This window comes from Rhinopithecus roxellana, chromosome 13 (assembly GCF_007565055.1).
Source record: "Rhinopithecus roxellana isolate Shanxi Qingling chromosome 13, ASM756505v1, whole genome shotgun sequence".
NCBI lineage: Eukaryota > Metazoa > Chordata > Mammalia > Primates > Cercopithecidae > Rhinopithecus > Rhinopithecus roxellana.
Window position 1 is genome coordinate 107,271,877 of NC_044561.1, and position 14,619 is coordinate 107,286,495.

Consider the following 14,619-nt stretch of genomic DNA (forward strand, 5'->3'; position numbering starts at 1 on the left):
TGAAAGCATGTCATCTGAGGAGTGAATGAAGGGCCTTCTCCTTTTGACCAGACCAGGACTGCCCCATGGGTACAGATGAAGCAGGGGCTGGGGCAGAGGCTGAGATCTCTCTCATGGCGCTTCCTTTCCCTTGACAAGGACACCTGCTGAGTACAGCGGAGGTGGAGTCAGCACTTGTGGAACATGAGGCTGTTGCAGAGGCAGCTGTGGTGGGCCACCCTCATCCTGTGAAGGGTGAATGCCTCTACTGCTTTGTCACCTTGTGTGATGGCCACACCTTCAGCCCCAAGCTCACCGAGGAGCTCAAGAAGCAGAGTGAGGAGCCTCCCCGGGCAGGGACTATAGGGTCTGTCTTGGAGGCCCAGTTATCACTGCAAGTTGTTGGGGAGGGGCTAGAGCAAGCTGATCCCCAAACCACAAACAGATTCCAGGGGGTCCCATGGGCTGATTGCCCTTTTCCTGTTCAGTCTTCACTAGTGTCCCACTAGGATAATAATAATAGCTAACATTTCTAGAATACTTTGTGCCACCACTAGGCTAAGTGCTTTAAATGAATTACCCCACTTAATCCCTAGAGTCACCTTCATGAAACAGATCTTATTGTTACCTTCATTCTAAAGATGATGAAACTGAGACTCATAGAAGTTAAGTCACTTGCCCAAGGCCACACTGCTAGAAAGGTAGCATTTAAACTCTAGCAGGCTCATTCTACAGCCTGAGTTCCATAAGATAAAATGGGAGAGTAAGGAGACAGTGTGTTGAGAGTGAGAGAAGCAGTGAACCTGAGGCTGTCTCTGTGGGTAGACTTGAGGAGGAAACAGGTAGGGAACAAAGCCATCTCTACTTTGGTTTTTTGAAAAGTCTGGCTAAGGGTGCTGAAGAAATGCTTGATGACTTATTGGTTACAGTTAGAGAAAAGATTGGCCCCATTGCCACACCAGACTACATCCAGAATGCACCTGGCTTGCCTAAAACCCGCTCAGGTATGTTCAGAGGCCTCCATGGATTGGGATGGGCTGAGGCCTGGTGGTGGTGGGGTATGTGTGGATGAAAGCCTTTGGCAGGGCTGGGGTGGGTCAGTGCTTTCACCAAGTAACTAAAGGTCTGTGGTCTCCCAGGGAAAATCATGAGGCGAGTGCTTCGGAAGATTGCTCAGAATGACCATGACCTGGGAGACACGTCCACCGTGGCTGACCCATCTGTCATCAGTCACCTCTTCAGCCACCGCTGCCTGACCATCCAGTGAACATGATCCTGACCTTTACCCAGGATTCCCCCTGCTCCAAACTTTGCCCATCCTCTTTGCCCCCTCAGGAGTGCTGAGGGCCAGTGTTGACCCACACTACCCTCCCTAGACCAGCTGTCTAGGACCAGAAACCAGCTTTGTCTCCAGGTGGAGACAACTTCCTGTGACTGCCAGGCAGAAGGGACAGGGCCCAGGTCAGCCTCGTCTGTTGTGCCCCCAGACTGCAGAGCTCTCAGAACCCAGGGATGAAAAGGCTACCTCTCCTACCCAAGTTAAGTGTTCAGAGAGGATGTGAGGGCCTCCACTGAAGCAGGGAGGCAGCTGTGTAATCCTATGTCAGCTCTCTTAGGAAGCACCAGTACTTATATTGGGCATGCACTTGCCCTTAAAAACAATGGTCTGTGAATCCATATTTTGCTGCTTCTGTTCTGGGTCTGAATTCCCTTTTGTGCCAGATGCCAGTACTGTCTGCCCATTGGCTTCAGGGGCTGTGTAGGCAGATTCAGTATCCAGAGGGCATTCAGATCATCTGCTTTTTTGAAGGAGTAAATGTGTTTTGTTCCTAGGGCCAGAGGAGCTTGTCTTCCTTGTCCTCTGTTCCCACCCTCCCCTGAACAGAACCCAGCTCATGAGAAACATTCTCAGATGAAACTCTGTTTTCTTGCCTCAGTCAGGCTCAAGCCCTGTGGTTGTAGGAATAAAGCCTGTGATCTCAAGAAGTGGTGACTTGTTTTCTTAGGTATCTGTGCCCTGAGGCTGTATATTCATTAGTGGCTCTGATTTGTGTGGCAGAAGGGAAGGGAGGGGTATTTCCTAGGACTACCCCCAATATCTTCCTTATAGAACTTTTGGTTTGGGCAGAGCCAAGGAGGCTTCACTGACAGGCCCTTTGACAAGCCCCTGAGCTAAGCAGGAAAGTGATTGAAGCCAGTTCACAACTGTTATGTCCCAACATGGTTGCCTTCCCTCCTGGGCTCCTGCCAGGGACTCTCATTCCTCCCTGTGATCCAGTAGGAGCATTAATGGGTGGCTAAGGATTGAAACTTCAGGGTTCCACCTGCAGAGTCTGGGTCTAGGGAGACCCTGATTACAGAACAGTCACTTCCCTGCTCTAATACATCTTAAGTGGGCTAACGTAGATTACAGCTCCCACCTCCCCTCTATGCACAAAGTAAGGAATCACTGAATCAGCAATGCAGTTTTATTTAAGGCAGAATTAGGGAAAGGCTATGCCCCTCCACTCCCCATCCTCCTACCACTCAGTCCTAGCCCAAGTCAGGCACTAGAACCTGCTGAAAAGGCTGATGAGGGGCTGATGGGAGTGGGGCAGGGTTCATGGACCTTTACCTCAGAGCAGCTTCCCCTCAGCTGTACCCACACCCCCAGGATTTGGGGGCCTCTAGATCTCATCTAAGGGAAACACAGCTTTTCTGGTCCTCAGATGGAGAGCTGGGAGAAGGTACCAGTATTTACCCTTCCATAAAGACTTTGGAGGTCTTTAGGAGGATACCCCTCAGGAGGGCTAGGAAAGGAATGACAAATATAGAGGATAGAAGGTCCCATGGCCTGGTTGTGCCCTCACACGGGGTATGGGTTGTCCAGGACTGCCACTCCCGCTGCCACACCACCATCTGCATGCTCGATGGCTTTGGTTCGAAGTAGGTGCCCCACGTGCTTGTTCATCACGAGTGTCTTTTCCTGCCTATAGAAATGGAGGCAGGAGACACACATCACCCGGACTCAGCCCCAAACCCAGGACCTTCCCTGGTCCCAGTTGAGCAGTACATGGGTAACTGACTATACCCAAGAAAGTGCTAGGATTTTAGAGTCTCTATTCCTCTCTGGAGTCTCCTTCTAGTCCTAGATTGTCAAACCATGTGTTCTGAGTCCTCTTGGTGCTATTTGGAGTTTGCTTCACGGTTGCAGAGGACTTCTCATCAGGGCTTCATCTGATACCCTGGTTAGGTGGGCAGGTCTTGTGTCCTTGGCCTCATTTAATAGGTAAAGAAACAGGTAATAAAGCTAGGGATTGGCAGAACTGGCACTGAAGCCCAGGATTCCTGACTCTTTCCAGTGTTCCCCTCTAGGCTCACTTGGCTGGCACTCTTACGAGCAGGGAGTGGAAAGAGCTTCTGATTCACTCACCTGACATAGACCCCAAAGATGCCCAGCTCTGAAATGCACTGGACCACCTGGGCAGGGCTGCCAGGCCGTAGCAGGCAATTCTCAAAAGGCTCAGGTTCGATCTTCTCCATGAGGATGTAGGAGGCCCTCTCCTCACTGTTCTTCAGCTGTTTCAGGGCCTGTACCATTTCCTCCCCATATAGGTTGTTACCTGCAATGAAACTGGCCAGTCACCCTGGACCCTCTGCCTACCTCCTCCATCCCATGCCCTCACTTTTGAGGCCACATGGGCAAGTCAGCAGCCTCAGTTCCTGGCATCTGCTCAGTGAAGCCAGGGCATATCTGGCTCCCCAGGAGGGAAGCTTACTTTGACAGGAGAGCCCTTACTCATGCAGTGAACACATCTTCCACTACACTGTTCCGCCCTGGTTCGCCTCCTACCTATAGCTGTTCCTTCTCAAGCTCCATTACTGACTCCGCTTAAATGCTGGGGTCCCAGGGGAATTGGTCCTCCACGCTTACTCTCTCCTCCATGTGCCTTTTCCCAGGGAGATCTCTCCTATTCCTGAGGCTCCATCTATACCCTAAAAATTGTTAACTTCCGGTCGGGCGCGGTGGCTCACGCCTGTAATCTCAGCACTTTGGGAGGCTGAGGTGGGTGGATCATGAGGTCAAGAGATCGAGACCATCCTGGCCAATATGTAAAACCCCGTCTCTACTAAAAATACAAAAATTAGCTGGGTGTGGCCGGGCGCGGTGGCTCAAGCCTGTAGTCCCAGCACTTTGGGAGGCCGAGACGGGCGGATCACAAGGTCAGGAGATCGAGACCATCCTGACTAACCCGGTGAAACCCCGTCTCTACTAAAAAATATTAAAAAAAAACTAGCCGGGCGAGGTGGCGGGCGCTTGTAGTCCCAGCTACTCGGGAGGCTGAAGCAGGAGAATGGTGTAAACCCGGGAGGCAGAGCTTGCAGTGAGCTGAGATCCGGCCACTGCACTCCAGCCTGGGCGACAGAGCGAGACTCCGTCTCAAAAAAAAAAAAAAAAAAAAAAAAAAAAAAAATTAGCTGGGTGTGGTGGCGCACACCTGTAGTCCCAGCTACTCAGGAGGCTGAGGCAGGAGAATCACTTGAACCTGGGAGGTGGTGGTTGCAGTGAGCTGAGATCACGCCACTGCACTCCAGCCTGGTGACAGAGTGAGACTCCATCTCAAAAAAAAAAAAAAAAAAAATTGTTAACTTCCAAATCTTTAATGCAGGCTCCCTGCTTAGACACCGTATGACTGGCCCCCAAACAAACTCAACTTGTCCAAGCAGAACTTATTACTTCTGCCTAAACGTGCCCCTCCTGGACCTTCCCACCCCCAATCAGGCAAAAGGCACCCCTGAGTCATATTTAACTCCTCCCTTCCACTATCCTCTCACTATCTAGGACATGTCTCTCCAGTCGGCCCCACAGTCCTAGCCCTAGCTCAGGCCTCTACGTTGCTCTTCTGAACAACTGTATCAGCCTCTTCCATGGTCTCTGCTACCAATGTCTCCCCTCATTCCAGGACATCTTCTACAATGCAGAAACTTTGTAAGTTTTGCGAGTTCCCACCACTGCTAACCACTTGAGTCCTGGATCAATGTGTCCCTTCCCGGTTTAAAACTCTCTAATGGCCTCCCACTGCCCTTAAGATAAAATCCAATTTCTCAGTATATATTCAAGGCCCTTTATAATCAGGGTGCAAACCATTTTTCCAGCCTAAATCTCTGTCCCCTCCCAGCTCCCCCTCCAGCCTCACCAGTTTCTCATTAACCTCCAAACATCCCACACTTCCATGGCCCAGTGCCTTGGCTTGAGGTTGTCCCTGTTGTATGAAACACTCTTCCTCCTTTCCATCTGGGAAATTCCTACCCATCTCTTAAGACAAAGATTAAAAACATCCTCTCGTCTGGAGAGATAGACATGACCCCTGACCTCAAGGAGTTTCAAATTAGAAAGGAAAACAGACATGTATTCTCTCCAATCTCCTAATATGACCCTACCCCACTTCCCAACAATCTACCCACAGGCCCCTCAGGTTAAAGTTGTCCAAACCCTTCAATGCTGGTTAATCAGTTTCCCCTGTGCTCCCGGACTTGGTCACAGGGTCTTAGGCAACACTGTTCAACATGTGGCCTGTGTCAGTTCCAATAGTATACCCCATGCTTGGGACTGTGCTCAGAGTAAGTGCCCATGAGCACTGGCCACAGCCTGCTAGTCCCTTTCATTGAGGAGCCCTGCAAAGGGGGATCCACCTACCTCCACCCTCTCTCTGGGGCTTTAGCACGAACCGGCTAGGAGCAGCAAGGGCCTTAGCGATGGCCTGGTCCCCTTCTTCACCCTGGAAGGAGGCAGAAAGCAGTTAGCATAAGTTTAAAGGCTAAAGAGGCAAGAGCTTAGGTCCAGCTGGTTGTGCAGAGCAGCATCAGAGGAGGAGCAGGAGGGAGAACAGCCATAAATTCCTTCAGGTGGGATGCTACTATCTGGATGACACTCCCAACAAACCCCCTGCAGCAGCCGATGCAATGAGAATGGGCCTTTCTTTAGCAACAGCTCAGGGCTCTGCAGCAGGCACCCTGGTACGTTTCTTAGTTCTTGCTACCTGACTTAGTCCCTTCCCTCTGGTTGCCATCCTCCTCTCTACCTTTGCTGAGGGAGCTTACAATGGATTCCAGTCCCCATCCTTCCATTATGAGGCTGCTCTTCTGCTCAGAGTTCTAGGGGTTCTCCAGAGCATAACCAACCTTTGTCACAATGCCAGCTCCACCCGCCCCAACACATTGAACTCTAGGTCTCTGCCACCTAGGAGGCCTGTGGTAGGAGAAACGGGCTGCCCACACACCATGTCCAGTGAGTAGAGGCCAGCAAAGGTGGCACGGAGGCGAGCCACAGCCTCAGGCTGGCCAGGGAGCAACATCTCCAGCATGCCCGGCCTGCTCAGCTCCTGCTGCACCTTCTTAGTCCCAGCCAGCTGGGTGGCAATGTCTGGGCACTTGGCAGCACATGACCTCTCCAGCAGTAGACGTGCTTCCCAGTTCTGCAGAGGGAAGAAGACAAAAGGAATTCGACTTTATTTTACCTCAGCTGATGCTTACTGAATACCCATTAGGTGCCAGGTATCATGATTTATATCTTCACACTCATTATCACCCAGGATCATTGTAACATCCTTGTGAGCCGGGTGTGATATGTTATAGTTATGTATCATTGTGCCAGACCGTGAGCCCTCGCAAAGGCAAGAATTCCCCAATCTGTGGGAAACAATAGGTGTAAGGATGTAGAAAAACTGATGAGTAGGCTTGAAGGAGGTAGAACACTTGTCTATGTGCTCAGTTTCCCACTGTGTTCCATACTCCCTACCATGGCTTTTAAGATCCTTCAGGAGCTGGCTCCTGTCTACTTTTTCAACCTTGTACCATCCCTGACTCCTAGTCTCCGTCATTCTAGCCACACAAGCCTGTCATTCCTCAAATCACAAAGCTCTTTCCCTCCTCAGGGCCTGCACTGCTTTTTCCTCAACCTGAAACCCCCTTCCTTTTGGCTTTTCCTATGCATAGGTGGATCCTTACCATCCTTATATCTCAGCTCAATGTCAGCTTTTCAGAGAAGGCTTCCCTGTCCACTCTATTTAATGTGAATTTCCCATAATTCTCTCTTTTTACCCAGTTGTTTCACTGAAAGCAGTTACCTGAAACTAAAACACACACATGCACACATGCGCGCGTGTGCACACACAGACACACACACACAAATCCCAATTTTTTGTTTCTGTTTTTGTTTACTTTTTTTTTTTTCTTTTGAGATGGGGTCTTGCTCTGTCACCCAGGCTGGAGTGCAACGGTACAATCTTGGCTCACTGCAACCTCCACCTCCCGGGCTCAAGCGATCCTCCCTCCTCAGCCTCCCAAGTAGCTGGGACTACAGGTGCATGCCACCACACCCGGCTAATTTTTGTATTTTTTGTAGAGATGGAGTTTTGCCATGTTGCCCAGGCTGGTCTCGAACTCCTGAGCTCATGCAATCCACCCACCTAGGCCTCCCAAAGTGCTGAGATTACAGGTATGAGCCACCATAAATGACCATATTTTTGTTTACTTTCTGATGCCCATTTCTCTGACCAGACTGTGAGCTTCACAGCACAGGGCTCTTATCATTTTCCTCATTTTCCATTGTCTCTCCAGTGTCTAACACAGTTCCTGGCACTTTGTAGATGCTTAATAAATATTTGTTGTTGTTGCTGAATAAGGTGAAATTTGAGTGGGGTTCTGAAGGACAGGTAGAGTCAGTCAAGTGAGACTCAATAGGGAAGGGATACTCAGACTAAGATAACATGAACAAAGGCCTCAAGTGGGTGATCACAGGATGAATGGTTTACTACACAAGAGCTGAGGGTATAAGAGGCAAGGAAACAGCAGGGGATCATGCCTCCCAACTCTGGTTCCCATTCTCATGCAATGGGGAGACAGTCTTTCCTTGGCTCCAGACCACTGCAAACTGCACACAGCAGGATCAGGTCTTTCCTGTGACCCCCACCCAATGCTATCCTTACTTTGTTTTTTTTTTTTTTTTTTTGAGACGGAGTCTCGCTCTGTCCCCCAGGCTGGAGTACAGTGGCCGGATCTCAGCTCACTGCAAGCTCCGCCTCCTGGGTTTACGCCATTCTCCTGCCTCAGCCTCCCGAGTAGCTGGGACTACAGGCGCCCGCCACCTCGCCCGGCTAATTTTTTTTATTTTTTAGTAGAGACGGGGTTTCACCGGGTTAGTCAGGATGGTCTCGATCTCCTGACCTCGTGATCCGCCCGTCTCGGCCTCCCAAAGTGCTGGGATTACAGGCCTGAGCCACCGCGCCCGGCCTCTTACTTTGATACTACTGGTTCACCTGCAGCACTTTCACCTGATCTTCATCAATTATCCCGGGAACCCAACTACTAGTCTGGCATTCCACACAGAATCATAGGTGACCAGAACATCAGAGATAAACCCAGAGAAATACTCCATTATGTTAGAAGCAGGAAAGCAAAACCAAAGATAAGCAAGGACTTGCCCAGGGTCACCTAGCAAGTCACTAAGCCTTCTAGATCTCTCTCCATGTCTAAACCTGCTCTGAGCTGCTCAGTTCTCTAAATGTGTCTACCTCTTGGCCAGGTGTGGTGGTGAACACCTGTAATCCCAGCACTTTGGGAGGCCAAGGTCAGCAGATCACAAGGTCAGGAGTTCGAGACCAGCCTGGCCAACATGGTGAAACCCTGTCTCTACTAAAAATACAAAAATTAGCTGGGTGTGGTGGCGCATGCCTGTAATCCCAGCTACTCAGGAGGCTGAGGCAGGAGAATCACTTGAAACTGGAAGTCAGAGGTTGTAGTGAGCCGAAATCACGCCACTGCACTCCAGCCTGGTCAACAAGAGCAAAACTCTGTCTCAAAAAAAAAAAAAAAGTCTACCTGTTTAAACACTACTTTCCTTCCTTGTTATCTCAAATTCTTCTAAGTTTTCTTTGTCCTGTTTTGAAATCTAGATCTATTTTTCTAATAGACAGTTTATCTCTCCTGTAGTCAGCAAGTAGCCACCACTGCTAACCTTAACCTATCTAAAGAAAAGGATGTTCCATCGAGATGTCACCTCTGTAGAGCTTCCCTATACGGAGCTCAACCCTGAGGGGAGTCCTAGATGAATTACAGACCTAGAAGGAGCCCCCTCAGTTTTCTAGTGTAGCTCCCCCAGCTCACAGAAACAGACCTAGAAAGGGTCAGGAACCTGACCATCATCACACAGAGGCAGTCAAGCTCATGACCTCCAGCTCACTGCTCATGGTATTTCTAAACTTATTTCCTCCTTTATCATCTCCCAGCTGAGAGCAGAGCTTCTTAGCCTCTCCGTGATGTGGATGTTAGGAGCAGAGGAGAAGAATGGGAATACCATCGGCCTGAAAGTCAGAAAACCTGGGAACTTCCTGTGGGGCCTTAGAGAAGCCTCTCCATCTCTCTAAACGTTAGTTTCTCCATCTGTATAATGGGGATAATTATATGGTTCACCGAGTGGTTGTGAGGGTTAAATGAAATAATGGATGTGGAAAGTAATGAAACTACATGGTAGGATAGCAAAATGAGGTGATATTACTGTCATTAACATGAATGAGGAGATTATAAAACTTTCTGATTCAGATAAACGAAAGAGTTGGCAGAAAAAAAATGATCAGCAGTATGCTGGAACTGGCTTACATCAACTAGTGAGAGCTGATTGTTGTTAAACATTTGCCAGCACATCTCTGGAAACAGTGTAAATGGCTGAAGCTCTGTGGATTCCTGAGGATTCAAATTCTAGAAGACTGTGTTTGTAGAGTGAGAGGTAGCAAAAGCCTTGAGGGAGGATAGGAGGCTCTAGCAGCAAGCTCCCTGAGAAAGAAGTGAAGTGAGGACTCGGAAAACTCAGTTGTTATAAGCCTGAATTGGGTCTCTGTGGAGCTCTTGTGGGTCCCAGGAGGCAAAGAATGGTCTCACAGAAAATACCAACCTGTAGACTGTACTGACGAGGCATGTAGCCATCCCGGAAGTAAACCACAGCAATTTCCTGGCCATCCCTGGAACACAGGATGGAGAAAGCTGCTGTGTTAAATTATAACTGATATGTTCAGTGGTTCAATCTATTTCAGGGTGCATCAGGATGAATTTGGCTTTTTCAAAATTCAGCCCACAGGTGGGAGCCTGGTCAGGGGTTCCACTGGAACCAGTGAAAGTAGATATCCACACTACCAGGGCTTCCACTGAAAACAGGGAGGTGTGCCATATGGAATACTTTAGAATATTCTATATTTAGAGTCATTCTAAGAAGGCCAGAAGGAACAAGAAGGTCACTAGAATCAAATTTGGTAAATGCATAAAAATGTTGGCTCGAAATTACCGAGCAGCAGAATCATACTGCCATGCGTAGTAAAACACATTTTGTATTTCCACTGCTTAAAGCAGCTAAAACCAGACTGAAAAAAATTTTTAATGGCGGGAGTGAAAGTGGAAATGCAAACATGTAAAATGATGAGTCTGATTAAGACACAGACTTTTAAAACATCTTTTCCTTTTCTTTGACCTATTTGATATTGTCTAGTTTATCTGAAAAGTAAATTAACTACTTTGTTTTGTTATGATAAAAGCACATTTTGAAAAACAGTGAGTGGTGGTGTGAAATTCCATGGACAGTTTTAATTTTAACAATCACCTAATTCTAGGTCTAAATATATGTGCTGCAATGCTACCCAAATACGTAGCACTAAATCTACCTGGTGGTGGCCCCTAGAGAGAAGGATAAGACTTGGCTTGGAACACAAATCTGGGCCTGAGCTCAGACAGTGGCATCCAGACCAATCACAGAATGAGCCAGCTGCTCCTCTTCCTCCCTGACTGCCCAGCTCAGCTTCTCAGGCCTGACCTCACCTTACTTACTAAGAGGGACAAGAAAACTTTTGGGAACTTAGGGCATATGAAAACCAAGATGATCTCTAAGGAGACCCTGATCCAGAATGTCAACAGCTCTGATAGAAGCAGAGAGTGGCTGGCTTTCTCCAAAATTTCCCGGGAGGATGAGATATTTCAGAAATTATGAGAGAAGGAAGCAAGCCATCACATCTCCCCGAAGAAAGAATCATTTTGGGGAAGAGAGTGGCAGGATGAGCTTCATAAACCAGCCTTCCACTGAATTCTTGGGAATGCTTACACAAACAGCCTTCGGTCTTGGTCCAGAGACCCCTTTTCAGAGATATCTTCAAATGTTCGTCGGATCACGTGGATGTTCCTGTGAAAAATGGGCAAGAGCCAGAGGGAATGGATGCTATGTTCTGAGTGCCCCATCCCCAGTCCTGGAGCCACACGTATAAGTCCCCCTTACCTTTACTTACCTGGCCAGTAGCTCATTTTCTATGGCACGCTGGTCAAATATGTTTCTTTCCTTCTCTTGAGCAATCAGTAGCACCACAGCACTGGGGAAAGAGCACAGGTGGCCCGAGGCTACTATAGAACTTGTTCTTCCTTTGTTTCTCCCCTCAACCACCCCACCGCCACACCTCCTGGAATAAGAATAAGAACAAGGCTTCACTGAAAGAACAGTGTTCCCTCTCTCGGAAACCTTGGAATTACCTAAGGCATAGACACCTGACACTATCACATATGATTTCCTGAAAAAAGAAAACTTCAAAAATGAAGATGCCTCTGACCCTTCTCCAGTGGGCAGATGAGATATTGTAATGATGTCATGAGTCGATGAATTTCTGTGCAAATTAAAATGTAGATATAAAACCACCTCAAAAACCCAAGAAGCCTTTTTCTTAGAACTTAACATAATTCTAACATCTTTCTGGAAGAATAAACAAGAGGGAGTATTGAGGAACATTTTGTAAAAGAACAATGCAGGGGGTCAGGGGCTAATGGCTCTATTACTAGATTGTAAAGGATACAATAAAGGAGTGTGGTTCTTACACGAAATGGAACCCTACAGAAACCCACAGGGCCAACTACAAACAACTACATTATCTCCTGGGCCTCCCAAGATTCCTGTGATGTACACAGGGCCACGTTTGATCTCATAGTATTAATGAGATCACTGGGGCTTATGTGGCTTCTTCCTCTCTGACTATTCATATATTTATTTTTTTATTTTTTTTTATTTTTTATTTTTGAGACAGAGTCTCACTCTGTCGCCCAGGCTGGAGTGCAGTGGCCAGATCTCAGCTCACTGCAAGCTCCGCTTCCGGGGTTTACGCCATTCTCCTGCCTCAGCCTCCCGAGTAGCTGGGACTACAGGCGCCTGCCACCTCGCCCGGCTAGTTTTTTTGTATTTTTTTAGTAGAGACGGGGTTTCACCGTGTTAGCCAGGATGGTCTTGATCTCCTGACCTCGTGATCCACCTGTCTCGGCCCCCTAAAGTGCTGGGATTACAGACTTGAGCCACCGCGCCTGGCCTATTCATATATTTCTTAAAGAGGAAGGGGCTTGAGGACTCAGGGAAAAGCTTATGCCAGGGAACTATCTGTTTGGCTGCCAGCTAACACATTTCCATTGTCAAAGATAGGTCCAGTCCCCTAACAGATTCCTAGGGTGAATGCTCAGCAGTACCAAACTCCATTTTTTTTTCTTTTACATTTTATTTTATTTATTTTTTTGAGGCGGAGTCTCCCTCTGTCACCCAGGCTGGAGTGCAGTGGCGCAATCTAGGCTCACTGCAACCTCCACCTCCTGGGTTCCAGCGATTCTCCTGCTTCAGCCTCCCAGGTAGCTGGGATTACAGGTGTGTGCCACCATCCCTGGCTAATTTTTGTAGTTTGAGTAGAGATAGGGTTTCACCATGTTGGCCAGGCTGGTCTCGAACTCCTGACCTCAAGTGACACGCCCATCTCGGCCTCCCAAAGTGTTAGCATTACAGGTGTGAGCCACCGCGCTCAGCCTACAAACTCCATGTTTGCTGTGACTATACTGCTTTGTGCCTGTGGCTTCTTCCTGAGACCCATGGAACCCTAGGCTTTGGCTTAGGATTCTAAGTGTATATTCCCTGACCTCCCCTACTTAGCCTTTCTTGTCTATCTCTGCTGCTCCTGACCTTGGCAGAACCTCTTGGACTAAACTCTGTTTGCCTGACTCCTTTCTGCTTAGCCAAAATATAGGTCTTAGTAAGTCCCCTCTCCTGGTCTGCCTGAAATCTTATGAGGTCAGACGTGACATTAAGCTGAGTCTTGGCTTTCAGTTGAGTGCCTGAGAGACAAACTAAAAGTGGTGTTCTCACAAGTCATCTTGTCCTGAGAGAGTCCTAAGGGCCAACGGCTTTGCTCTTCACTTTGTAGCCTAACCTGTCCCACGCATGGGTGAGGGTGTGTATGGGAGGGTGGCAGTTGGCCCAGGCTGGCCCACCTCCAAAAAGAGGCGGAGGAGGAAGGCTGGCAGCTGGAGGTTAAAGAGGAACTGCACGCTCCAGCTAATTAAGTCAGCCTGCCAACTGCTAAACAATCAGAGCTGGGCTCAGAAAACATATTTGACCTCTCCTGCCTTCAGTTCTGAGCAGTTCTGAGCAGTCTATTTCCTAGTAGGAAAGTTGTCAGCTAAGGAAGGTGACCTGACAATAGCATGCTGGCTGGGGGTGAGGACCCCTGAGTGCTAGTCCTGGCTCTGCCAGTGACTTGTAGTGTGTCTTGGTAATTGACTTGGGTAAGGCAATTTCGTTCCTTGGGCCCTGGTTTTCCCATCTATAAAATAAGGGTGTTATGGCCGGGTGTGGTAGCTCACGCCTATAGTCCCAGCACTTTGGGAGGCCGAGGCGGATGGATTGCCTGATGTCGGGAGTTCGAGACCAGCCTGACTAACATGGAGAAACCCTGTCTCTACTAAAAATACAAAATTAGCCAGTCGTGGTGGTGGGCGCCTGTAATCCCAGTTATTCGGGAGGCTAAGGCAGGAGAATCGCTTGAACCCGGAAGGCGGAGGTTGCAGTGAGCCAAGATCGTGCCATTGCACTCCAGCCTGGGCAACAAAAGTGAAACTCCATCTCAAAAAAAAAAAAAAAAAAAAAGGGTGTTAAAAAGATCACAGTTCCCAGCCTTTTACCACCAGGAATCCCCTTTTCTTATTCTATTCATTCCAACCACAGGCCCTATGCTTTGAGAGTTTGTCTAAGTTGAAATTGTAATTCATTTTGCAGGCTTCCATTTCTTAAAAATTTTAAAAATCATGAGATAATTGATGAAAATTATTCTACTCTACCAATGCAGTTTTTCAGTCAATACTATGGAACCATATCTCTTAGAGGCAGAAAAGGGAAGTAGAGAGAACATAGGCTTTAGAGGCAGATGAATTCTATACTTACCAGTTGTGTAACTTTGGGCAAGTTATTCAAACTTTCTGAGCCTCAGTTTGCTCTTGCATGAATTAAAATTAGTACTTGTCAAATGATAGCTATTATTATTATCATTTTATTTATTTATTTTTTTTGAGATGGAGTCTCACTCTGTCACCCAGGCTGGAGTGCAGTGGGGTAATCTCGGCTCACTGCAACCTCCACCTCCTGGGTTCAAGTGATTCTCCTGCCTCAGCCTCCCAAGTAGCTGGGACTACAGGTGCCCACTGCCATGCCTGGCTAATTTTTGTATTTTTAGTAGAGACAGGGTTTCACCATGTTGGCCAGGCTGGCCTTGAACTCCTGACCTCTGGTGATCCACCCGCCTCGGTCTCCTAAAGTGCTGGGATTAGAGG

At 48.2% G+C, this 14,619-nt stretch overlaps 2 protein-coding genes across 8 annotated transcripts in view; one reads left to right on the forward strand and one right to left on the reverse strand.

Moving 5' to 3' along the window:
• ACSS2 (acyl-CoA synthetase short chain family member 2) overlaps positions 1-1,965 on the forward strand; it is a 49,850-nt gene extending 47,885 nt beyond the window's left edge. For 2 of the 4 annotated variants that reach the window (XM_010386513.2, XM_010386514.2), the window contains 3 exons: positions 139-315; positions 909-983; positions 1,119-1,965. In XM_010386513.2, the coding sequence (XP_010384815.1) occupies positions 139-315; positions 909-983; positions 1,119-1,246 (380 nt within the window). In that variant the 3' untranslated portion in view covers positions 1,247-1,965. Of the gene's footprint in view, positions 1-138; positions 316-861; positions 984-1,118 lie in introns of all 4 variants that reach the window. The other 2 variants (XM_010386515.2, XM_010386517.2) reach the window with 2 other exon arrangements.
• Positions 1,966-2,429: 464 nt separating this feature from the next.
• The window catches only part of GSS (glutathione synthetase), a 28,206-nt gene continuing 16,016 nt past the window's right edge, over positions 2,430-14,619 (reverse strand). For all 4 annotated transcript variants that reach the window (XM_010386519.1, XM_030915192.1, XM_030915194.1 and 1 more), the window contains exons 7-13: positions 11,283-11,363; positions 11,102-11,179; positions 9,908-9,974; positions 6,240-6,434; positions 5,657-5,738; positions 3,392-3,581; positions 2,430-2,948 (exon numbers count right to left, since the gene is read on the reverse strand). In XM_010386519.1, coding sequence (XP_010384821.1) covers positions 2,825-2,948; positions 3,392-3,581; positions 5,657-5,738; positions 6,240-6,434; positions 9,908-9,974; positions 11,102-11,179; positions 11,283-11,363 — 817 coding nt within the window. In that variant the 3' untranslated portion in view covers positions 2,430-2,824. The remainder of the gene's footprint in view (positions 2,949-3,391; positions 3,582-5,656; positions 5,739-6,239; positions 6,435-9,907; positions 9,975-11,101; positions 11,180-11,282; positions 11,364-14,619) is intronic.